The following is a 26,495-nucleotide window of genomic DNA, read 5'->3' as shown; positions in this document are numbered from 1 at the left end:
TGAAGAGGTGATACTACTGTTCTCTAGTAGTGATAAATATCCTTTTTTCCCCTCTCTTTAATTCAGATTTTGAAGAGTGATCAGTGCTGATCCTATATGATGGCTAAATGGTGCATCTGATTCTCATTTTAAATGAGGTGGAGAGCAGTTATTGGTATCACACCAGATACATGGAATCCAAGAAAATCCTTTCTTTTCCACTTTCGCCCCTTTCCATGAGATGTTAAGCATAGACCACCTGTAAGGGAGAACCAAGGTCAATAGTTTGCATGTGAATAACTTTCTGATTTCTAAATCAAATCTTCTCAGTGAGACCAATTATTACACTATTTATTTAGATTTATTTCAGTATCAGATAGATGCTTTTCAAAGTGCCTTTATAATCCACTACATATTGCCAAGATAAAACACTGAAGCCTTTCCCAAAAGAACTAGATGAAATGAGAATAAACTCCTCAGAGCTCCAAATCTCCTGGCCATAGTGCTTATGTCTGAGTGACCAACTTACTTCCACCTCCCTCAAAGCCTTCAGAAAGGGAAGAATGAATTATGAAAGAGATGTTGCACCAGGAGCTAGCTCTCTTAAACTGAGCATATGCTGTAAGATAGTAACTTGGACACTGGTAACACCACTGCAGCACAGCATTCATCTGTCATCTCGGATAAAAACAGATTTGGAACTCAGTGTGTTGGTGGCTCTGATAGCTGCTCGTACCTCAGCTAGAAAGTTCAAAGCGAGGGTGGGTTATGTCTGAGGGGTCTGCAGTCATGCTGTTTGGACAGCACTTTAGGCATACTCCAGACGAGATCTAGCTTGGCAGGCAGCAGTGCAGGGTCTCAAACACACAGATAACTGGAACACCATAGTTGTGTTTGGATTTTGTCTCACCAAACTTACCGCTGGCTCTGTCTCAAACTGAAGCTGGAGCAGCATCAGAACTGCATTGTCACAGAGCTGGGTGAGACGTATCTGAATGTCACCTTGTCTCTTCTGAGCTTCTCATGCATATCTCCACAATGTCTCGGTTCCAAAGTTGTCTCAGTGGCTCACAAAACTGCTGAAATTATTTGTCAGGAGTTAAGAACCCCAAATTTGTGCAACAGAAATGAAGGAAAGCATATCACATCAACATTCATTAGTCTGAATTAGCGACTTCCGGTGATGTCGGGTTTGGATTTTTACTACGCTGTGTCTCATGCTGGATTAATAACAGCTTGAAAAGTCACCTGAACAGAAGTGGCCAATGGGTCTCTATGGTAGTCTGAAAGGCAAAAAATCACCTTACTTTACACATTGTGTCTTCGGTACACAGAAGAAATAGCACTGACACAGTTACACTCTACTTATTTACTTTAAGTGAAAATGTAAGTCAGGAAGGTTAAATGTGTGTCAGGTTTCTGCTTCAGCCGAAAGAATCTGGCTGGACATGGCATCTAGCACCAACCAAATATTTCTTTTGGAAAGATGTGCCCAACTTTATATGACGTCTCTCTTACTGGGATACTGTGTATTTCAGATCGGTATGATGACTCAATATGTTTATATTTCAGTGGTTAAAATAGGGGTAAATCAGAGTATTTCATTTCATGGATGGGAAAGGAGGTCTGGTCATCAAAATGAACTTTGAATGAATTATGTTAGCAATTTGTAATTTGTCTGAGGATATGGAATTTCCTGGGAGAAGTTACAGGATTACAGTGAACTTGAACTATCGGGAAAACTAGTGCATTTCATTGTACAAATAACAATTCATGTGATAATAACATGCTTCTCATGTTTGCTGCCTTGCTGTATGAAAAGTTTTTTTTTTCCCCTAAATTGCACTATTTCCTTTCAGAATAACTATGGCACTTTTGTTCTTAAATTCATGTACACTGGAATTTGAGTATTTCTTGTGTTTGCAGACAAAAGCTGCTTAGGAGCCAATTTCTTATGCTGCCTTAACATTCATTCTTCAGTTGGTCCATTTCAGTTTGGCTCTCTGATTCCTGTAACACTGAAAATGAAAGATTATGCAAAACCTTATTTCCAGTGACTTTTTGCCTGTTCCTGTTTTTAGCATGTGACTTTGCCTGTACCTTTGGAGGATTTATCTTACACTTTCTACTTGTTACAGTGACTATTAAAGCATGGTGTTATATTTTTTGGATGATAAAGTAGTCAAATAGAAGTGCATTGCTGACTCCCAAATTTTCATGTGAACAGGACAGAACTGATAAAAAATGTAGAACATTTGCAGCTTCTGTTACTCACTCCCAGGCATTTGGATATTGTGAGTTGGTCAAAAGAAGCTGTAAGAATGAGTATGTTTAAATTTCTTTATGTATGCTGTTGTGTGTTTAAACATTGACCCTTCACACGTTCAGTTTTTGCTCTGTAGACATGAGAACTGGGAACCATCTTCCCTTACAGGGAAAGGAAAGCTGTAATGGCTGGTATGGTCATGTGAATCCCGTATCTAGAGCTTTAAGACCAGCATCATGAGAGTTGATAAAATCACAGGAGCTGATAACAGAGCACTGCTTCAACATTAGAAGAGCAATAACATCAAGGATATGGAAAGAACTGCAGATAGTTTTCATAATCTAACGTATTTTCCATACATGAACTATTGCTTGGCTGGGTAGCAGATTCCTCAATGGCATTATGAGGACTTCTACAAGGCCAACTGTTTACTGCCCCCTAATGACATTCTTTCTGCATTTCATGGTAGTACTTGTCTTCTTTCCACTTCTTTCCAGCATAAACACTACATAGTCCTTTGGTGTATGGCTTGCTCAAGATATTTTGACGCTTCTGATCCAACAGTTGTCTTCTACATTTCTTTGTAGAGACCCATCATGCATAGAAGATACTGATAGTAGGCTGTTAGTCCTAATGATATTTCTTTATTGGGAGAACATCTGTTAGGTTTGTGGTGACAACAGCAGGAGATATTTTTGTCAAGTGCTTATACCATGATTCAGGCTGTTTTATAGACTAGTAACTTAGATACTTCTTGTGTCTAAAAGGAAAATTGCATGCTACCATAGGCTTTTCACCCATAAATCTTAATGTAATCTGTCATTTCTGTGCTTTAATATGACAGGCATGTTATTGAAATGACACCCATGAGATTAAATTCTCCTCACATCTTGCAGAAGATAAGCTGTGGATTTTGGTCCAATGAATTTTTAGTCTTTCTGTAGTCAGATGGGACTGTATTTTTTTTTCCATCTTACTTTTTTCTGCCTTGGTGGTTTCAGAAAATCAACTGTGAGCAGTCTGATCCAGCAGTCCTAGATAAGTGTATGATTTTTAAAAAATCTGCACTGAAATTAGCTCAAAGTTACTTCATGGTGTGTTTCCTTTATTGCAGTCATTACTGAAAGAATGGCACTCAGGTAAGCAGTGGTTAGTGGCATTTCGTTAGGGACAGAATTTTTTAGCTGTCGGAAGAAATTATCTGATGTTTTTAAGCAATCTGTATTCTGACTATATTCTTGTTTAATACAAAACCTGATTGTATTAAAAGCAAATGACTTGTTGCCTTAAAAACCAAACACTGACATTTCCTAACTATGGTGCACACAGTATTTAATTCAAACAAGTCTTTCTTGAATCAAGTTTTCTAACAACAGTGGTAGGAAGGGAACTTGCACCAGTATTTTTCAAGTCTTGAGAATATGTTTTGGTCCAGTGCTGTACTAAATCTATTTTATGCCAAAATCTCCAGCATTTAGGGTTGGTTTCTTTCAGTCTGCCCTCAAGGATTCTGCTTCTAAGTCTTCTTGCCCTTCCCTTGGAAAGGGAGATGAATGTGTATCTACAAGCTACCTCAGTCTTACAGACTTACAGAATGATTCAGAGAAAACTATTGACTACACAGAGAGTTGAGGGAGACTGGTTTCTTATCTTGGCCACTAACCTGGAAGCTTGAAGTGAGCCAAGTGAATAAGCATGTAGCACCCTTTTTTCCTTCTACAGGCCCATTTTTCTCTGAATATTCCATTATTTATGCCTTTAGTCCATTATTTATGCCTCTATTCCATTATTTATTAGAATTGAGAGGACAGAGCGTGTCTGAAGTTTATGCAGATACCATTGGCATACTTGAGCACTTAAAACTGGTGCATATATTCTCTGCATATTGCAATATTTGGTGGCAAGAGGAAAAGAAACAGTATCAGGGAATATATAAAGAGTAGGTATAATGTATTTATGTTTATCTATAGGACACTTTATTAAATTCTCATTGATGATTTAGGAACCATTAGCACTATCTCTAGTTTTATTTCATATTCACCAGAAAAATTGATGGAAAAAACTCATGTTCAAGTGATGGAAAACTGGCAAAACTGGAAAACTGGAAGAATTAAGTTTATGCTTGCTGAGTCACCGGTGATGATTTTAAATAGGTTTAGTGTTTTTCATGAGGTCTTTTCCTGTAGAAGGGGAAAATACAACGTGCTGTTTAGTTGCCTATAAATATTTACTTTGCTATTATACAAAACTAGCAATTCATGGTGTTTAGAGAAGCATGTCTTTCACAATCCAACATTCTTTTCTTGAGCAGTCACTGAAAGCAAATTTGGATACAACAGTCCCTTTTAAAATCTGTGGTAGTAAGTTGTCAATGCAAAGATTGAGGTTTATTGTTGCTTTCAGGAGTTGACAAGAAAGAAAATGAGGTTTTCCTTTAGTATGAACATTTGCCTAAAGTAGCTAGTATCCACAATGCCAATAAACTTTAGAAAAAATTTCTCACAGAAACAGAGGAACATAAGAAGCTCACTGTTTTCATTGGCACACGTTTAACGTTTATCCTAGGTTAACTCTGAGGCATCTGTACAACAGTGGTGGTAACTGCTCTCATACACTTGTGCTTGGGATGATTAAGACTCATGTACCTCCAAAATATTCAATATCACCTCCTCCTCACAAGAGTCATCAAAAAAATTGATGAATACTATTTCTGTGTGTTTTCTCAGTTCTTTGAGAATAAAATTTTGTTGTTTATTGATAACATAAGTTTTTTACTCCTAAGACAAACTCTTTGTGGAGTCATGGGTCAGCATTTACCTTGTATGGATAGAGTTGGACACTTTTGCCTGGGATTTGCAAGAAGTGCATCTTGATTGGGAGTCATTCCTTTAGAAAAACGAGCTGGATCTTACGTTTGTTTGTCTTGAAGAAACTTCAAGTTTTTTCTTTCTGACTACAAGTCAGCTCTCGAGTTCCCTAATCACTGGGCTGTGTAGTGATGGTCCTGCTCCCTATTATCTGGCCCAGCAGAACTGTCTTCTTTTTTACAGAATATCGTGACTCCAAGGGATAGTGTGCTGTGATTCAGGAGGAGTCTATGTTCAGGTGGTTGTGGTATTCTACTGAGATGTAGATCTAATTTTTAACTGCTTCAGACTGAAGAGGGAATTGAACTCAACAGCCCCATTTCCTGTGGGAGCACTGTAATCACTGCACTGTTAGAAAGGGCAATTTTATGCCATTTTTCTCTTTTTTTTTTTTTTTTTGGCTGTGCTTTCAAAGTAGTTATGGCAGCTGTGTTTTGGGAGACCTGTATTCATAATAGAGCTGTGTTATTCCTCTGTTACCTGTGCTCAGACCTCCCAAGGGGGCCTAATACAGGCTGTGCAAACCAAGGTTATGGAATTCAGGGAAGCCTGCCATGAGTAGCTGCTAAGCTGCTATATTCCAGCATGACCAGAAGCAAAACTTCAGGCAGACTTTGAAGACTTTAATGTGAAAATGGAGGCAAGTGTGGACTGCAGGAACTTACATAGTCAGGCAGGGATTGTCTAAATGTCGCTTGGATTTACGTTCCTAAAAGTCACCTAAATCCTTATCTTTATCTGTGCCTGGATATTCGAGGTGTTACTTGCGGGTAAGGGCAGTAATTTAGCTGAGATACCCCGAAATCTTAGATTGCAGCATTTGCAACTTCTGAATAAGCTGCTGATTAAGAAAAACACTTCTGACAACCAATTAACTCTCTCCAACATTCTTTATATTTCTCTCATTGTGGGAAATGGTGATGATCAGATTACAGACCTTGTCAACTCACCCAGGCTGTACCTTTTCAATAGACAGAGCTACCACTCTGATTATTCTCACCCTGAGCTGGCTGTTTCAGATGTTCAGATAATTCCACTGTATTAAAGTTGACCATCAACTTACATCCTGCTTGCTAGATAAGCCCAGTAGTAGGACGGTGTTGGGAGTGAATCACTGGAATAGGAAGAAGGTTATCAAGTGAGATACTGCTAGCACCTCACACCGTACTGGTACCGTATGCATTTCCAATGTTACCTGGTCTTTGAACAGTGGAAGTAGCAAAAAAAGTCAAATGGGACACTGCACTGGATGGATCTCAAGGAGGTCAGATAACATGTGATGCTTAGCAGTATCAGAAGAGGGACATACAACTGCACAAATGCAGTTTTCTTAATTTCTGCTGTCTGTACAGTGTCTGCAGTGTCTAGTAACCAGAGGTATCAGAAATAAATAGATGATAATTCTAACATTATCAGCAAGGAAACTTTCCTTACAAATAGTTTTTTTGCCATGCTGGAACAAGAGACATTGCAGAATGATGGACAATTATGCTGTACATCCTACTTATGCCTACAGTCTTCTCAGTCAAGGCAGTAAAATGGTCAGTGAGGTTGGGGGGGGGGGGGGGATAAATCTAGTCTCTGTGCAGCAATTCCTTAAGAAATAGCTCAATTTCCATTTGTACCAGTCAGTCTGGTAACCTGTTCTTCACAGAAAGGCACTTACAGCAGAGCCAGCCAAAGGGATAACCCACAGAGACAGCATTTACAAGACTAATAATATATATGTTGTAGACCTCAGTCTCTTGAGGTTCTTTGGGGAGAGGCTGTCAGGGTAATGGATGCATTTACACTCTTGTGTCCTGTCACAACGAACTTCAATGTAATTGATCTTCCTGACAAAGAGGATAAACTATTAGTCATCCTTTGGGAAGACATTGTCTGGAATTAATAACCCTATCATCCAATTTCACCTTATCATAGGGAAAATTGTAATTATTTTTAGTCAATTGTGAATAAAGATGTATTAACTTCATAACAAGAGTTTCAATCTTGCTATTAAATATTCATTTGGAATTTTGTTTTTGTTTCTGTTTAAAAAGTATGACATTTTTCCAGTATATGAGATCATAGTCTTAGTGGAGTTATGTTTAAAAAAATATATGTATATATTAAATACATGTTTAGGCTTTTGCAAAGGCTTGAATTTTTGTGCTTCATGCAGCTCAATTGAATTCAGAAAATTATTTTTCTCTATTCTTCTATATTCCGTTTATAGAACAGAAAATATTAGTTGCAAACCCTACAGAATACTGTGATAAGTTGTAATTTTGTAAAGTACTTAAAAATGAGACAGCATTATTGTGCATAATAAGTGGAACAGTCCTTATCACTTCTATTGTCACTTAAAACAAAGATTATAATAGTTGCTTGATTCCTTAATAAAAGAAATTTAAGAACATGGAGATCTTGAGTAATTAGTAATGGATTATTTTTAATTATAAAATAAGCTGTATTTACCCTTATTGCTTAAATTTGTTATGTATTTTACATTTTTTCAAATGAAATGCCTATCCAACTTCTGGTTCATCAGAAATGTTTAGAAATTTCAATGAAGCTGTAAGTCTGTGGATATTGGGTGAACTAAACTAAATTATATGGACTACACTAGGCTGTCCACCAAAAAGAAAGTTTACATACAACAAGAATCTAAAAGCCATTTATAGCATATATTTAAATCATATAGCTGTTCTGTGTAATGGGGAGGACTGCTACTGAAAACATAGAAGTTACTAATTGACACCAGAATGATAAAACTGTGCTCTTTTGTTTTTCAGGTCTTAGGAACAGATGAGGATAATATGGGGGATGGTTGCTCTCAGAAACTGGCTTCTGCCAAGTTTCTTCGACTTTTGCTCCTAATACTGATTCCGTGCATCTGTGCCCTTATCCTTTTGTTGGTGATCCTGCTTACCTTTGTAGGTGAGTGCTAATGGAGTAAATTGACACATTTTTAATTAAGGAGACTAAAACTGAGACTGCGTTCTCAAGTGCTAATGTAATTGTGGACATTAAAGATATATCTTAGTACATCTACTTAACAAACTAATCTACCTCGTGACTTAATAATGTCTGTTGCAGGGAAATAAATATGCTATTTAGATTTATGTATTTAAAACATATTTAAGGTACTGAAGAAGAAACCTTTTCTGAATTTCTCAAAGTAGATTTTTGAGGAGCACACTACCTTGAGCATGCAGTATGTAGATGGTTTTCAGCAGTCATTTTACAAGTACAAAAAGGTATTTATGTTAGAACTTTAGATCACTGTCAGTGGAATGGAATATTTATCCCTTTATGTCACACATCATTGATGTGCAAATCTGATTTTTATTTTCAGGTGAAAGTTAACTTATAAATAGCCACAAATCTTTCTGAACAGCCTACAAAATATTACTGTTTAACTAAGGAAAAATATGTTCATTTCTTCTAAATATGAAATATGTATCAATGCAGAACCCCAAGTATGTTTTGTGGAATCTTGTTCCAGGTATATTAGATTTCATAATGGCTTAGTCTGTTAACTAACTCTGTCTCTGTTACAGAATTAAAAGGTAATAATTTATTACAAAAAAAATTTTAAAAAGCCTTCCCTTTGTTACCTTTAGAGAAGCTGACATATCCTATCATTAAATTCCTTCAACTACAACATGAGAAAAGACAGTAATGCTAGGTTAAAGTATTACTTTTTCAGGGGAAAAAAAAGTAAGTCATCTGCTTTCAGTGCTGAGGGTTTCTGGGATTTTTACTTCTTTTTTTTGTTAATGAAAATATTTTCTAGTTGAGCTTCTTTAAGTACTTCAGAAGCACATCTGTAACAAGTGGGGTAATGTGTCAGCAATATAGATATAAATCTATTTTCCTATTTTAAACCCCCAACTTCAATACATATCATACAATCAAACAGTTAGCAAGCACGGGAAGAAACTAAACACATCTCAATAGCACCTTCAGCACAGTCGAAATCAAGACAACTTAAATCTGTTTTCTCAATTCAGTCTGCAAAGGATTTGCAACAAGACATTGTAGGCCTGTTCTTTTCATTTAGCTTAAGTTAGGGAAGTAAAAAAACCCCAAAGCTAGTGAATGTTATGATTGACAAGTAAGTCTTGCGATGTATCTTTAAACTAAGAACAGTCTGAAGTGGATTAAGATCAAGTAAGTCTGGCAATTAGGAAATATGACGCCATTCAATTTACTTTCCTTATGTTTAGCATTCCATTTGTATCCTTCATATCCTCTGCCCTAGATTTTAATTCTTTGGTGAGAAAGCAGATAAAAAAGCAGGTGTATTTACGTCAGCTCTACTCAATCTCCTCCTCTGAGGCATGTATCGACATAACCCTCATTAAAATGTATGAAATCTTCTGGGGAAATGGGACATGTTCAGATCCTACTTACATAGCAAAAATCAGGACTATCTCCTCGTAAGTCAATGTAATTACTGTAGGGTGAAGAATAAGGCTTGGTGTTATTACCCATGATACTATGGTTATTACCATGATACTATGGTTATTACCATGATGAATTAGCATGATTATAATGTAGTATTCTTCTCTCTCAGTTAGCAGCTTTCATTTTATGTGCATTGATAGCCTAGAAACAAATATATCTGATGACTGGAATTAAATGAACAAATTCTGTGGGCATCTTTAAAGTGTGTGTAATGTAATATAGTCTTTTCTATTTATTGAGAATACACTATATCCAGAATAGTAGTTCATACTCATTTCAGATCAATAATAACTGAATTCTGTTGCAGTCTAATATTGGTATGATGACTTACAATGTAAGAAATGAGCTGATAGTCCTGACTGGCTAAAACAAATTATTCAATGTATAGGAAATTCTGTTCTTAGTTTTTCACAAAATGGAGGAGTTAAATTCTGTGGTTGTCCTTCTGGTATCTTTCACTGGTGCTTAAAACATAAATAGAGAGCTCCAGTATGTCGTTTAGAACTTTATGAACATTTTTGATTTGACTTTGGTAACAAACTCATCAGAAAATTAGGCCTTGTATATTTTGCAAGAAAGTATTTTGTTTCCTGTGGTAAATTTGTAGGTAATTATTCTTCTCCTTCTGTACTATTTTTTAATTAAATGAGGCATATACACATGAAAAAGTGTGCATGCACTTTAGAACTTTATTATTCACTTTCCTTACATCAGTTTTGTTGCCTGCATATCATTGCAAGCTCTGATGCTGAAGAAACTGAAAGGTTGGTATGGGCGGAAGGAGACAGGAGAGCAGTACAGTTATATTGTAGTAATAGAGAATATCCTGCTCGAGGTGTGTCATGGGGGCCTGCTTTCAGAATATGTCATTAATCAACCTTTCAAAAATTATTTACTATCAAAGTATTCAAGATGCAAAGCCCTTGAAAAAGTTATTTTGTTAGAACTGTGTACAAAGAAAGGACAAAGCAAATTATCAGTAGAGATACACATTATTTTGACTAAAGATACTAGAGGCTTTTATGGTCCATAGGAGAAAATATCAAGGTGAGTTGTTTAGCTTTGATTTCCCTTAAGTACTTACACTCTGTCTCTGCATACTTTTCTGTCTCTCACCAGGAGTATAGCGTGCTTGTCAACCTGTAGAAGAAAACTTTGTAATGAATAAATGTTGTTTCAGTCATTGAAATAGAGGCAGTACCAGTTGCTATGAAGGAAGTCTAGCCTTTAGACCATGACCATAATAATTTTTTGATTGCCTGTATTACATCAGAGGACAGGAGGGCTTAGGAATGGTGCTTGCTTTGGGCTGTTGAAGACCTAACATGCAAGACCTTGACCATGAAGACCTAACTCAGCAATATAAATTTGAAGGGGGGAGAAAAGGCTAGATTATACTTGACTAAAATTACTGATATCTTACAATTTCATCTGACCCCTATAGACATCAAGAGCCTTCTAATAAGACTGGTCCATAATTTTTTTTCTGGGGATTATAGTTAGTATAGTATAGTAAATTTTCATTACTTTCCAGAAAAACAAACAATAACTGAATCCATGGTTTGAATAGCTAAATCTTTCTTTAAAATGGAGAGACGTAAGATCACCTTCAACTTGTATTAGAATCTGTGGTCTATGTCCCAATTTGCTTACACTGAAAAAAAATCCTGAAATAATGAATAGTATGCAAACATTACAAAGGTGAAAATTAGCATGTTTGTAAGAATGAAAAACCTCTGGCATTTTTGGTTTTTTCCTTGCAGAGAGGAAGTGTTCTAAACCACTTGAAACAATGTTTTTAAAAAGTCCTTCATGGCTGGTGAGAATTATACCAAATAAAAAATTATTCTGATTGTACCATAATTGCTTACCACTGCAGTTATTTATCTGGGAAAACAAAATGCTTTATACTTGCAGTTTCATAAAGGAAAATCAGTTATATTTATTTTATAGTGATAAATGCATTCCATGGTAGATGTCCCATTCCTCCCACTCCTTCACATCAGTATCCTCAAGTCATACTTATGTGGTCTTCTACCTCCTCCTGTTAACAGCCATCTACAACTAATGCTTTGTCTGTTGTTTTCTGTAGAATTCAGGACAAGTCTTGTGATGTACACAAAGAATGGTTTCATGTATGTCAGACTTTTACAGTCCAGATGTAATTTTTGGGCATATGATCACACTGCAGGACCACATCAAATAACCCTGCCTTTCAGGCAAGCAGCATACCTTCTCATCTAGGCACAATGTTAGGCACTCATGCATCTTGCAAAATAATATTTTAAAAATCTGTTAGTCTGTCAACACTGATGGGAATGAGGATTACAATTAAAGTCTCTAAGATGCACTGTTGAATATGGATATGCAAATAATTGAGGTTTTGGTTCTCTCACCGGCCCTACATTATCAGCATGCAGTGTTTATATTTTCTCTCTGACATGTATTCTGAGATTAATTTTGGTTCTCAGTGAGAATTATTACAAGTGTTGTGTGCGATGGGTTGTATTTAGCATTTTCATCTCACTCTCCTTAAAAACAAAGCTCACTCTAATAATAGCTGCATTTTTATTGTCCTTGTATAAGTATGAACAAGCCTGGGCAGTTCTCAAGTCATTCTGTTGTTTGGGAAATCTGTAGCAAGATTCTGTCCACCTGAGAGATGCTGTCAGTGTTCTTGCATGTCACTGGTTGAACAATGATCATTACTATTATATCGTCTGTGAGACCTGTATTCTCCTTCCCCTTCCCCTCCTGAGAACACAGAAGGACCTGTGTCTCCTTCACAGAATAAACATCAGGAAAAGTACATTGTAGTAAAACTGCTAGGCTTAGCTTTGTGGCTGTTGGATCTTCCACATTCATAAGGTAACATGCATATATCAAGACTCCTGTATCGAATTTGGTAGCCCAACTGTGCTGGCCCATAAGGAACTTTTTGCCACACAGAGGAAGTTTAAGTTGCAGGGAATTATAGTTATACTCTAGAGTAAAAGGATCTTGATCTCTGAATCATTTGGAGATGCTGGTAGTTCTACAAGTGATGTCGAGCCTTGAGGCATATGACATGTCCTCAAAATCTAAAGTGACTAGCAGCATGGAGATCCAAAACCTATAATTGTGAAAGCAACATGAAATATAAACAATTCCTTTGTCAATCAATGGCAATATTTGCTGTAAGACAGGTGTCTAAATTTAGGAGTTTAACACTAACATATAAATAAACCATTTGGTCCTGGGGGTTTTTCTGATGGAAGATGGTAATCATCAGCTAAATGATCTGCTGGTTCTTTAATTTAATCTTGCCAACACAGCTATATTATGGGGAATGTCCAAAGGAGTGTATCCCAGAGCAGCCTGTATTTCACCCATCTATAAGAACTAATTTAGTTTAGCAAACCTTCTTTACTGATAAACCTGTAATGTTGAGGAAAAAAAAAAAAGATGCTGTGAATACAGCTCCAGGTCAGAATGTCTGCTGTGAGGCATCACTGAGGTGAGCGGGGAATTGTTTTTGTGATCTAGAGAATAATAATGAAAGTCTGGCAGTCCACCCAGTACAGATGGACAGAAGGTCACAGTGACTGAAGCATGGATTCTGGTGTGGCATAACTGATTCCCAAGGAGCCCATGGAGCTTTATTCATTAGCCAGTGCAAAGTGAGTGTTTAACACAGGCACAGAGTTCAGGATTGGTTTCTGAATTGCAATAGAGACATTATGTGTATGTCACATTTCATTTCTCAGGTTAAGAAAAGCTTTATAAATAAAAATTTCTAGTTACATGACACATTGTGCTCAAGAGACAGGAAAAAAGGAAGACATCAGATAAGATTTTTTTATTAGACCACAGTGTTATGACTGTAACTGGGAACTTTCAGGCAACAACAGCTGTTAATACGAAAAGTAGCTACTGTCTTCCCCTCCAGCCCTTTAGTATGACCCTGATATTTTTGCTGAGACTTTGTTGCCTGAAAGCCAGAAGTTGATGAAAGGGAAAATATCTCCTTTCTGCACAGGACCTTAGGAGCCCGGATTCATTCTGCAGCCTCTTTAAAAGATGCCTTCAACAAAGTCTGCTTTGAGTTCCATTTTATCTGGGAACTGATCCATTATTTGCATAAGTCACCTGTTAAGTTGCAAAAAAACCCCCAAAACCCAAAATTACAACTGACCTCCTTTTTGGCCCCTTGGGCAGCTGGTAAGCAGTTTAAGGTAATGTCTTTACTTGACAGGAGGAGCAGGATAAAGTCTATTACTGCAGCTCAACTGATGTGCAATTGTTTGGTATGCTATGGGACCTCCATATGATCAGTGATGTGCCCATTTCTTCAGAGTGCAGAGTCATAGGGACAGACTCTGCAAAAGAAATCTCAGTGGGTACGTGCTGGCTAGTTATAGTGGTGAACCAGTGTTTTATTCCCTGTGTAACTGCCTCATCCGTTACGCATACTTTGGTAGGCTGCTTTGCTCTGTTTCATTAGCTTTTTAAACAAACTTGGTCTTTCTGAGATTTACTGCTGTGAACTGCTAGAAATCACCCAGAGTATACACTGCCAAAATCTCAATTTAATAGCTTGAACAGTGTGACTATTTCCTAGATCTCACAGCTGTCCATTTCAGATCTTGAAATAAAACATTAATTCCCCAATAGTGAACAGCAACTGGAAAATGATTAGTAAAACTGTTGGCAAAGCATCGCTTTGAACCGAATGAGCCTGGTGCCATTTCCTCGTTTTTGTACCAAACACAATGAAGGCCAGCATGCTGCATATTTCTGTCATCTGGACATGTCCAGCTGTAGCTGGAGGCACAAATCCAAAATGGTTACAGCTATTTCCCAACTAATTAACTGTAGGACTTATGATTTACTGTCCACAGCTCTATGATTTACTGTCTACAGCTTTGTATGAACTCACATCTGAAGAATAGTTGGATGTAGTGCGCATGTGTACATGAATAAAATGCATGTTCTGTATGTGTTGTATGGCTGTTAGCAGACATTGATAGAGAGTAATTCAGTTCTCATTACTGAAGAGATTAAAAAAGAATTGATTGTTTTAAAGCATCACACTGTTTTCTTAGGTATCATCTTAAAATTTAAATAGCTCCTTCAGGGCTTTTGAGGCTATAAAAAATCTCCAGTAAGCTTAATTTAAGATTGAAGATATACAGTAGTATTTTTAGGGGGGGAAAGGATGAGAATCAAAGCAAATGGGAGCCTAACTCAGAGAGTGGACTCTAGCCTGGAATTAAGTGCTTGAATTCTCTACCATGCATTGGGAAGATGAGGGGATAGGACGAAAACGTGGGAGGAGAACAAGGTGACTCAGGAAGGTAATCCAAAACCCTCACATACTAAGTGGAAACAGAGTTGTCATCTAGAGGTAGCCAGTGGGGAATGCCAAACAGAGGTCCACGCCTACCTCTCTCAAGGGCATACGCACCAGAGCCCAGGCTCATTTCATTTTTGGGGAAAAAAAAACCAACCCTGTTAAAAAGAATTTTAATACTACTCATTGTTAGCTGAGATGATACAATTGGGAAGGCCTTTTGTGTAGAAGAGGTTCATGTTCATTGTGTGGTACACCTGTCAAGAAGAGAAGGGGAGTTGTTATCACTAGGAAACTGTGAAAATAGAACAAAAAATGCTATTGTTGGAAAGATGGGTTGAAGAAGCAAACAAGCATTTGGAGATCTCCGTGAAAGAAGTAAATGACCTTATGGGTAGTGATAGACATAGCTATTATTTGTAGTTCCAGAAAAAGAATGAAATAAGGCTGAGTGGGGAGAGGATAGAATCCAGTGGGTATCTTCAATATTTTCCTTAACAGTATTTATTGGTCCACTGTGTTAAACCAAAAAGGTTTTTTTAAACTTCTTTCAAGAGTTTACCTGTCTTGTAATGTATCGCCTACTATTCTGCTGAGTGATACATAAATAGCTAATAATTTTTACTTTAATTTTAAATCATTATTCATAGCTCTTTGGGACCAGCATTTTCCAGGCTTTTTCTATTTTTGTGTTGAGTGGAGGAGAAGAGATGAGCCTAGGGAGGAGGAGAGAGAATGTGAAAAAAAGCCCCCTAGCTATTCTTGAGTTATGGAAAAAAATTATGCAGTTTTCCAAAGGAGGAAAAAAGCTCATTTTAACTTTTTGAAAACTACAGAGAAACTACTGAAGTTTGAAACTTGAAACAAAGTAGGCTTCTGAATCATAGAGATTCAAAGCTTTATTTGGAATCAAAGCATCCAAGTAAAGCTACATATGAGTGAGCGCAATTTCTGAGCATGATCAGTCACAATTCCTCAGATTTTAGCAAATCATATTACTACTGGTCCCTGTTTGTGAAACCAGAGCACATTCATTCTTCCTGTTTGGCCTGACCAGAGGACTCAAGCAAAAAAACATCGCTGCTGAAATAATTTGCAGGTGGGAGATTTTTAGTTGCTTCTGTAAAATACACGCAGTAAATTCCTCCAAATCCCCATGAATTATGAACATTTACTAGTGGAAAAACAGAAACCTTAACATGTATATATGTAAAGTTCCCCTGGGTTCTTCCAGTAGAAGTTAGACACAAAGATTTACTTACAGTTAGTGACACTGGAGCCAAAACAACCCGGGCTGGATAAACGAGGATGTGGTAAATCTCAAATGGTAACCGTTTCATTAAACCCCATTATATTTCAGTAATCTTACAAGTTTTTCTTGCTGGTTCCAGTTGCTATAGTTAAAGGTTACTCAATGAAAAAGGAAATGCTAAGATAGCCCCTTCTCAGCTGTTCTAGTTCTCTTTTCTTCTTACCTATAAAGCTTTCCAACCCAAAGTCACTTCAGACTGTAACTGGAAGTTGGGTTCTTCTGGCATTGTTAGTTATTTGTAGCTGTGATTAATAAAGATTTCCTCCTGCCCAGTCCTTGAATTTCAGACCAGTCAACTGATTTAGTCTAGCTGCAGCGTGCATGAAGGGGTGAGAAGAGGGATTCAGTAACAGCAGTGGGAAGGGACTCAGGATATCCGAGTGGGTATGGGCTGCCTGTGGTGCCTGGAGTTGGCAGAGCGGTGGGTTTGGCTAGGTAGAGAGCCTGGAGTCGTGGCGGGTGAATGATGCCTGGCTGAGAGGTGATCATGCGACTAGCCATTTTGGTAAACGCAATAACCGAACTGAAAATGAAGTTCAGGAGAGATGGTGGTGGGTGTTCTGTGGACTCAAGAGTCATCTGTACCAAGCAGCTAATGAAGGATCAAATCAATATGAAAGCCTAGGAAAAAACGATTTACACACGAGAGTGGAAAGAAAAATCTGTGTGATTTGCCTTGAGTTCAGGAGGAATTCTTGCTAATGCGCTTCAGGTGTGAAAGCTGAACAGGCTTCAGGCTTCTTTTTGGCTTGAGGGCCTGTAGCTAACAGTAAGGGTGAGAGAGCAGAAAAGGAGCTGAACGAAAGGATAAGCAGAAAACTCTCTTCTTTCCACACAGAGCCCAGCTGGAAGAAGCCATGTTTTAGGCCTTTTCTTTGGATTTTGGCTAAGGAAAGGCTGTTGTATTTGTGCCCCATCATTGAAAGGACAAATATTCTTCACTCCCTTGTTTTTACTTTATTGTCTTGAAACAATGTGAGAGGAGTGCTTAAATATCACTGTTAGGAGTAAAGCTATTAAAATTATCAGTTGTTGCCAGGGTATTTAAAAACAGTTGGGAGATTTTATGTTTTGAGGGATTCCTTTTAATTATTTGTAATGAAGTCTAGCTAAACTGTGTTTATTATGATTGTTAAACTGTTTTACATGACTAGCTAGTGGCAAAAATTGCTTTTGCTATTTACCAAAAATCTATTATATTGTGATACAGTGATGCTTATCTTCTAGCATTAAATATGACTCTAATATATTTGGTTAAAAATTTTGAGTTAGTATTTGTAGTTTTTATTACAGATAACTAAGTTGTATGTCCTATATATGTTTGAGATGCCTTCTTTATTATTTGGATTAATTAAAAATTTCAGTAATAGTCACAGGTTAAAAACAGATTCTCTTACTATTTAGTTTGAATTTCCTGATGCTTATGGGATGCATCTCTTTAGTGTTATGCAGCTGTTTTGATTTGTGAACTATAATTACTTGCAACTGTTTAACACATACAATTCAGCAAAGTCTGTGTTTGTCTATGATATAATAAATGAATAAAAAACCCAAACACAGCAAGTGCCTAATATTTTGGATACAACTATATATTTAAAATCCAGTGTCAGAGAAGAATGACAAAGAACTCAGAGGCCTATATTTAGCAGTGGTAGTTAAATTACATAATCCTATATAGAGAAAAAAATACCTCTTTCCATTTTAAATGTTAGTGAATATAAAATATATTAAAAATGTGTTGGTTCCCTGAAGCTTCAGAATTAGCTTTCTGAAGATGGTGGTACTATGAAAACAAGAGGTGATGCAATTTAAAAAGAGGAAAAAAAATAGTATTGCCAATCTTGTTAATACTATGATAGAACGAATGCATGTTGGAGCTCCCCGAAATTACACTCTATAGTTAGAAACATGTAAGAGTTCAGTGACCTACTACAAGTAAGATTAAAACATTTTTAGTTCATGGAAATGTTTATTTGTTTATCTATTTATATGTTTCTCTATCCTACAGTAGTCATAGCTTTTGTTTTGATGTGCTACTGATATTTTGTTGCTACATGAAATTCTTAACTTTCGTTCTCTTTAATTTTAACTTTGAAATAAGTATTGCTTTTTTAATCTGTGCTATTATATTTATTACTAACCTTCCAAAACAAATTGGTAAAACTTGTCCTTCCAGGTGATGGTAATTTTGGTGCTGTTTTTCCTTTCTTCCAGGGGTGTTAGAAAAAACATGCTTTTATTCAAATGGAAGTGAGGTCCTCACAGTTAACAGTGACATTGAAACATCTGATGTTCTTTTGCCAAACATGGTTGAAAACAGTTCCAAGACTGATACCACAATGGATCTCAGCACATGGCCCTCTTCCTGGACCACCACGCCTTCATCCCGCATTGACCAAATGAACAAGAACTCAAATATATTTAGAGAGACTTTCCAGGAAAATTCATTTGCTCTCACAACTCAAGCCACAGTGCTCAATCCTCATCCTACATATGATGCTGCTTTGGCAGAGGGCTCTGAAGACAGCACCCAGCTGTTTGCCACTGCAGAGGAGGCGGCTTTGTGGTCTACAGATTCATCCTTTAACAACACAGAGAGGATGACCACTCTGCCAGTATTGAGTCCTACCCGTCCATCTGTGTCACAAAAAATGGATCAGAAAAAAAGTAAGTTTATATTTTATTTGGCTCCATAATTCTGACTCAAAAAGTACTGAACATACTGTTGGCATGCTTCCCAATGTGTTCCCATGAATTCTGAGGAATGTGTCCCTTTTGACAACTTATTTTGTCATGCACATTCCATGTTGCAAGCAATTGGTTGCTTATCAGAACATTTGATTGACCCTGTTGAGGATGATGCAGTAAATTCTTTGAGGTATGAATACTTAGAATACATTCTTCAACTGGTGATAATCATGCATGCTTACCAAGGCTGAAAATGAGTTATTGCAGACTGTATTCAGTTTGTAGATTGAATTTTCTATGTTTTGTTAAAATTATATATGTGGCAAGTACCTTCCTGAACTTGGGATGTAATTACAGTTACAACTTTTTCTATGTTAATGGATAAATTCTTCTCTAATTTGAAGCAGTTTGTCTACGTAGCAATAAAATTCCAGTGACATTTCTGAGGACTATAATCAAAATGTCTAGAGAGAATAATAACAATTAACTGTGATTGGTTTTTTTTTTTTGACTGTGAAAGCAGGTGCATTTCATCAGTGCCATGGTAATTTTATTGATTCATCATGTCAGTGGTAGTGAAAGGTTCCCTGATACTGTTTTGCTAACAACTGAAACACTAGGGTACCATATTAAAATTATTTTGTTTCTCTTGAACTGTATATCATTCCTTTGCTCTTGATCCGAGATAGTCAGTGACCTAAAAGTGGCAGTCTATTAAATGTATTTTTGAAATTTCTGTAAAATGAAAATGAAGAGATGGTATCTGACAGTGGTGATCACTTCTGAAAGGCCACTGAATTATAAATTATTTTGAGGAGCAGGTCTGTGTGTCATTCCTCTATTGGATTCTGTGCACAGTTAAGTTGCAAGACCTGATATTAGTTATCTGAAATTTTTTGCTCTGCTGGGTTTTTTTAAGTATTCTTCCTTCAGGAGTTTGTCCCCACTCCTCCCCCCATCATCAAACAGGCAGATAAAAGTTGGGAAACAGCTCTGTTATGTCTTTTTCTTGTTCTTTCTGGAGTGAAGTAGAAGTAGGGAAAACCATTGAATAAGACTTTCTTTTTTTAAAACCTAGTATATAGAACAGATTCCTTTTGAGGGCTTTTCAGTGATAACTTATTTTCTCACTCATAAATTAGTTTTCAAAAATAATAACTTACTGTGAATCAATGATTTGTCAATATTTTCTTCTGTCCCCTAGACTGTAGTGACTCCACAGGGCATTTGAATGGTGCAGGCTTTCTGTAGGTTCTGTTTGCTGAATGATTTTTCTTAAACAGATTTATCTCTTATTTTCCCCCCCTGCATCCCAAATTCAGAACAAATGTATATAAATGCAGACTTGTATCCTATTAGTGATTCATTTATTTACCTCTTTTGGTAACTTGGTTGATTATCACTGCGCCAAGGAACAGCATAAAAGCATAGCGTGCTACACTACAGATACTTCCAACCCATAGGATTTTCAATAACTACTGTAGCAAAGGACACCTCAAAGTTAGTGGCCTGATGATTAATGTTGAGCAAAACTGTAGGGCAATATACTGCCTGATTTTCTTAACTAGGTCATCTTTGATGTGTTGTGGGGCCTAACTGTTCCTATTCTTGAAGATTATATCTTTGCATTGCAGCCTTAGTAGCTGGGTAGATACAGTATAGATATATTGTGTCAGATTCTGTGTTTGTATTTGTATTCATCTGCCTAATAATCATATTTGAGATAGGTGGAATTCCAGGAAATATAGATGAAACAGTGTAAAACTTCTTTCCCTTTCCTTATCGTTGGAATGAACTCTTTCAAGATGGATATAATATGTGTGTGTGTGTGTAGGCGAGGTGATATCTTTCCCTCCCAGGACGTTGACACAGGGACTGTGCTACAGTGGCTCAGGACAACCTTAGGTCTGGATTTCTAAGCTTTCAAATGTTTGGGGTTGTTATTGTATAGAAACGCACTTGTAGCCTATGAAGAAATTTGTAAGTATGTGCTCTATTCCGGTAAGTGAATTCCAGCATTTCAACAGCAGTATGACTGCATGTATATTCAGTAGGCATGACTACTTGGGATTCTATTGTGAGGTAGTTTCTTGTGTGTAAACAGGAACGGACAAAAGATTTTCAAAGACAGATTTGAAATTCCACAGGTTTCTTTAAAAAAACAAAAACAACAACAAAAAACCCCATGCCAAACCGAGATACTTCAAGTTAGGTTTTTCTCCCCCTATCAGATACATCAGGAGCTAGTACGTTACTGTCCTAGTTTCAGCTGGGACAGAGTTAACTCTCTTCTTAGTAGCTGGTACAGTGCTGTGTTTTGGATTTAGTGTGAGAATAATGTTGACAACACACTGATGTTTTAGTTGTTGCTGAGTAGCGCTTATCTTAAGTCAAGGACTTTTCAGTTTCCCGTGCTCTGCCAGCAAGCAGGTGTGCAAGAAGCTGGGAGGGAGCACAGCCGGGGCAGCTGACCTGAACTAGCCAAAGGGGTATTCCATACCATGGAACATCACGCCCAGTATATAAACAGGGGGGAGTTGGCCGGGAGGGGTGGATCGCAGCTCTGGCATCGGTCAGCGGGTGGTGAGCAATTGCATTGTGCATCACTGGTTCCCCCCCCCCCCCTTTTTTTTGTTATATTCCTTTTCATTACTATTATTAGTAGAAGTATTATATTTCATTATTATTATTGTTAGTATTATATTTTACTTTAGTTATTAAACTGTTCTTATCTCAACCCACGAGTTCTGCCTTCTTTCCCCATTCTCTTCCCCATCCCACGGGGAGCAGGGGGAGGGGGACGGGGAGTGAGGGAGCGGCTGTGCGGTGCTTGGCTTCTGACTGGGGTTGAACCTCGACAGTTACTAATCAATAACCTCTCAGTCTTGAATTCCACTTTCAGGTGTTTTGCTTATCTGTATTCATGTGGATGTTGCCTTAATTCTGTGTGTAGATACATAAAAAAGGTATATATATTTTGGGATCCAGAAGAATTTGGTCTCAGAATAACTATGTGTTCCCATGGCTGTTCAAGGCATGGAGGACTAGAAAGCAGGGGATTTTGATGAGTACGCAGGGCTCCTCACTACCTTGCTTGTCCTGGCCTTTGCAAATTAACTCCTTACACTTGTCCTCGGTCTCTTTGATCTCTCCTTTCTCACTAAGCTTTGCTTCTTGGCGAGAACTGTAAGGTAACAGAGAACATGGTCTGACGTCCACAGGAAATTCTTATGTATTCTCCCTCTGTGGAGGGAGATGGGGAATAACTGGGAGATGAGATATAAATAAGTTTTGGAATAGTGAGACTGGAATAGCCTTTTGGAGTAAAAAGGGTTTTCTGGGACAAGTAAAACTTAATGACCATGTGGGAATGGTGGTAGTAGATCAAATTAAGTCTCTCTTGCTTAGTGTCTGGATCCAATTGCGACCATTAGCACATGCCTAAAGAAGAATAAACTAGGGCTAGCATACAGAGACATTTGAACATTATATGGCAGCAGATTCCAGTGATCTGCAGTGAGTCCTGAAGAGCGTTCTCCCGTGAATTTATGTAATCACTTTTGAACCCATGTAAAATGGAGCTTTGAGCTTTTTAGGCATATCTTATAAGGAAATTAATCTCCAAATGAAGCGTGAGGCTGATGTTCCATCATTATGGAAGCAGGCAGATCACTAGCAGATCATCCATCAGTGCAAGTTTCATCTGGTTCAAATGTGGGCAGGTGAATGCATTTCTGTTGATTTAGTAAGCGTGCATAACTTGGACTTTATGCTGGTTTTATGCAGGGTGTTAAAAGACAAATGATATGTCATACAACATAGAGACTGCCAGTGCAAAACCAACCAGACAAAATTCTCCAAACACATTTGAACTGGCGTTCATGTGGCTGTAATGTTTTTGGTCTGGTGTTAGTATCCCTAGCACTGGATTTGCTGTACTGGTGAACCACAGCTTCAATAAAATACATTAGAACACATTAATAAGAGAAATTATAAACATTGTGACCATATGGTATTCAGTCAAGACTTTAAAATAACACAAGTAATACATTGCTGAGTTACTAACTGGAGAAGAATGAAATTTGGCACATATGACATCAATTATTTAAAAAGTCCTTGAAGCAGAAGGAGGTTCTTTGGCAGAAATTCTAGTAAAGAATAGATTAGTGGGTAAATGGAAATGCATGATACAATATGGAAGAGATGAAGAAGTTTATTTTCATTTTACAAGGGGAAGCAATGCCTCACAAGTCTATTAGGAAGTTCTTTGAGGGAGTCAGTGAAAATGCTGGTTAATACAATATACTTGGCTTTTCAAAATGCTGTTAACAAGTCTTCACTGAGAAGTCTTAAAGAGGCTCTTCTCACAGACTAATTGCTCGTTAAAAGACAAAAGGAAAACTAAGAATGAATGGTTAGGCTCCACAGCGAAGAAGGTTATTGATGGAGTCTTACCGGGTTTTCTGATCTGGGAAAGCAGTGAATGGTCAAGTAACAACATTTCTGCTAATATGGCATTATCTGTCTAAAATGAATAGCTGGGAATCACATGAAGGTCTCATAGTGGAGAGAGTGACTGATAAAATGTTTAGATGACTTTGTGCCAATAGGTGCAAAAGAATGCTGGAGAGTGGGGAACTACCCTAACTGTATGTAATACAATGCTGGACTCTCAGCTAGCTTCGCCACCAAAAAAAAAGACCTGGCAGTTTGCTGCAGACAGCATTCTGGCTCCATGACTGTCAAGAAGGCAAACAGGGTGTTAGGTATCGTCGTGAAGTCTGCGAAGAACAAAACAGAAAATCTCATTACATCGGTGTATAAGTTCAGAAAGATAATAGTAGAATTGGAAAAGGTGAATAGCAGGCAGCCAGACCAGTAGAGAAATGGAATGGCTTAGATGTGAGGAGGCACTAAGTAGGAGGAAGGCACTGTTTTCCTCCTGGAAAACAGTTGGCTGAGGAGTAAGTGGTTGTGGCAGATATCCATACCACTTTGAGTGTCCTGCAGAAATAGAACAGGGATCAGTTACTCACTGTTTTTCATTCTATCAGTAGGTGCCCCCCCCCCCCTTTTTTTTTTGTTATCAGACAGTAGGTTAAAACAAAAAAAGGAGACATACATGGAACTCATTGTCACAGGATGATGAGAAAACCAGAAAGTATGAAAATGCTTGGAGAACTTCATGGGTTTGGTCTGTTGGGGGCTTTTAAACACAATAGTGCAGTTGCAACCTCTGACTTGTAAGGGCTCAAAATTTTAGGTTGCCAGAAGTTGTTGTTATACTCCTAGGTAGTTGTTCCTTATATTTGCCCAAAATTCTTAGAATTTTTCTTGAACATATAATGCTGGCACCTACCAAAGGCCAGCTTCTGAGTTAAATGTATCCTGTGTTACCTCTCTGTTGGAAAGCAAGTGAAGGAATACGTTTTTCCTGTGGAGGGATTTGAGTTTGTGTGAGTTCATGTTTAAATGTTTTCTGAAGGCATGGGCCATGGTCCTAAGTCACTAGGATGGCTCACTGGAGAGTTTTCTGATAGCAAAAGCGTCAGGAAGGGAGTCTCAGGTGAACCAATAGGTTCAGTAGTGTATATTAATGCAATTTAGAAGTATATGCAGTAATATTCTGTTCATCTGTCAATCAATGCTTAACAGAAAAAGAACCATATACTAAATAGTAATTATCTTAAAGAATAAAGGATGTTCTCCCAAGATAAATATGAGTACAATTTTATTGGTACTTTCTTCTCTTTGAAACAAAAGAAGGCTGCAGTTAGGCAGTAAGGTGGGAGACTGACCAAGAGAGATCTCAAGTGTATGAGATGGAGCGGGATGTTTTCATTTCAAATGAAGCAGACTCCCTGTTTTGTAATACTGCTGATTTGGGGAGACAGGAAGAAGGAGAGCGAGCGAGGGTTGACATTCTTCCTAGAAAAACATCCTGTAAACTAATGGAATATGCATTGGGACGAGAGCTATTAGTATCTGATTTTGTTTCTTCCACTCACTGATGTTTATGCATACGTATATTTAATACCCCTTTTTTTCTGTGCCAAGTCTGTCATACTTCTCTCCTAGCAGTCTAGTAACCCCTCTGCCATTTCACAAAAAAAGTTGCAGTGGAGAACTGCGACAGTGTTTAGATCCTAACATGCAAAGTAGCATGACCAAGCTTGCTCTTCTGCCATACCTTTCTGTGCTTGGCATCGCCCCCCCCACCCCAGCAGGCTCCAACGCCGTGAGGAGCTGAGAGACCAAGACCCGTTCCTCAGCACAGCCCCAGACGCCGCAGCGGGTCTCTCTGGTGCCCGAAACGGTTCGGGCGGCTGGTGGTTGCCGCTCAACAACATCGGCTTCAGCCCCGCTTTCCCAGCCGCGCCGCCGCCGCCGCCCCGGGTGCTGCGCTCCGGCCACGAGAGGGCACTGCTGCCGCCGGCGGCGGCACCGAGCCCCGCGGCGGGACGGGAGCGGGGCCCAGGGCGCTCACGGCGAGGGGAACGCAGGCACGGGCCTCATCTGCTTCGAGAGGGCGGGAAGCGGCAGCGAAGGAGAGGGAGGTACCCCCGTGTGTGAGTGGGTGGTGGCACTGGGGGTAGAAGAGGTGGCCTGGAGAGGCTTTCATCTGAGGGGCGGCCTGGCTGCACAGCTCCACGTCCCGGGGAGTCCAGGGAGAGCACTGAGCCTCTAGACCTTTCATTAGGAAAAGAACTGAGTAAAGAGCAGGGTGGATAGAAATAAGGGACATGGCTTTTCCAGCTGTAGGTTATTCTGAATGTACTTGACAGAATGCTAGGAAAAGGCACACATCCCAAATGAACGTGGATTTGGTTCCTCTTCAGCTCCTCCCTGTGCTTGCACAAGTGTGCAAGAGAGTGAAAAAACGCCCAAGCCCTAAACGGTGGCTTGGAAGAATGAAGTGGAAAAGTGCCTTTGCAAAAGAGGACTTGTTAAGCATTTCAAAAAGCATAGCGTTTATGTTTGCTTGTTTGCATCTTTTACTCTTTTCCTAAATAACAAATATTATTCTTATGCAGAGGACCCTTGGGTCTTTTCATGTTTCATGTACGTCTTTGAACTGAGCAATTTAATTTATTTGCAATCCTCTGCTCAGCCTAGAGGTTATCCTAATCCTCTCTATTATCATTTAACTATGTTTAATTTATACATGAAATAAGTCTCTTTGTCTCTACCCAGCATTTCTTAATTTGTATTTGGTGTTCTGCCACTACTAGAATCTACAGAGAACTAGTCTGGCCCAGCTTTCTGTTTGGTAGAAAAGAGCAATATGAGAACCACTGTGGGGATAGCTGGATGGGATATGTCACGTGTGGCACAGAAACAAGAAATTCCCTGCCTCTCTCCCCCTGCCTTGTGCTGCTCATGCTAAAGACTTTTTTTTTCCTGCTGAAGCTAAGGTGTCCAGTAACTGCACCCCAAGTTGGGCCACAGGCTTGCATCTCCCTAATCCCCAGTATCTCAAGCAGTGATCCAATAAATCACTTTGTCTTCTAGCTCAATTTATGTTTGATTACTCATACAAGTTGGAGTAGACCCAGTTATATAAGGAGTAATAGCAGCAATAGACCCATGGTAGAT

General features: G+C 38.3%; 1 protein-coding gene across 2 annotated transcripts in view; it reads left to right on the top strand.

The window, feature by feature from the left end:
- The window catches only part of CORIN (corin, serine peptidase), a 168,710-nt gene that overhangs the window by 10,308 nt on the left and 131,907 nt on the right, over nucleotides 1-26,495 (top strand). For both annotated transcript variants that reach the window (XM_050896226.1, XM_050896225.1), the window contains exons 2-3: nucleotides 7,890-8,034; nucleotides 18,426-18,878. In XM_050896226.1, the coding sequence (XP_050752183.1) occupies nucleotides 7,890-8,034; nucleotides 18,426-18,878 (598 nt within the window). The remainder of the gene's footprint in view (nucleotides 1-7,889; nucleotides 8,035-18,425; nucleotides 18,879-26,495) is intronic.

This window comes from Gymnogyps californianus, chromosome 4 (genome assembly GCF_018139145.2).
Source record: "Gymnogyps californianus isolate 813 chromosome 4, ASM1813914v2, whole genome shotgun sequence".
NCBI classification, from domain to species: Eukaryota; Metazoa; Chordata; class Aves; order Accipitriformes; family Cathartidae; genus Gymnogyps; species Gymnogyps californianus.
The sequence above is the reverse complement of the archived record's forward strand: the minus strand, read 5'-3'. Positions and strand labels throughout refer to the sequence as shown.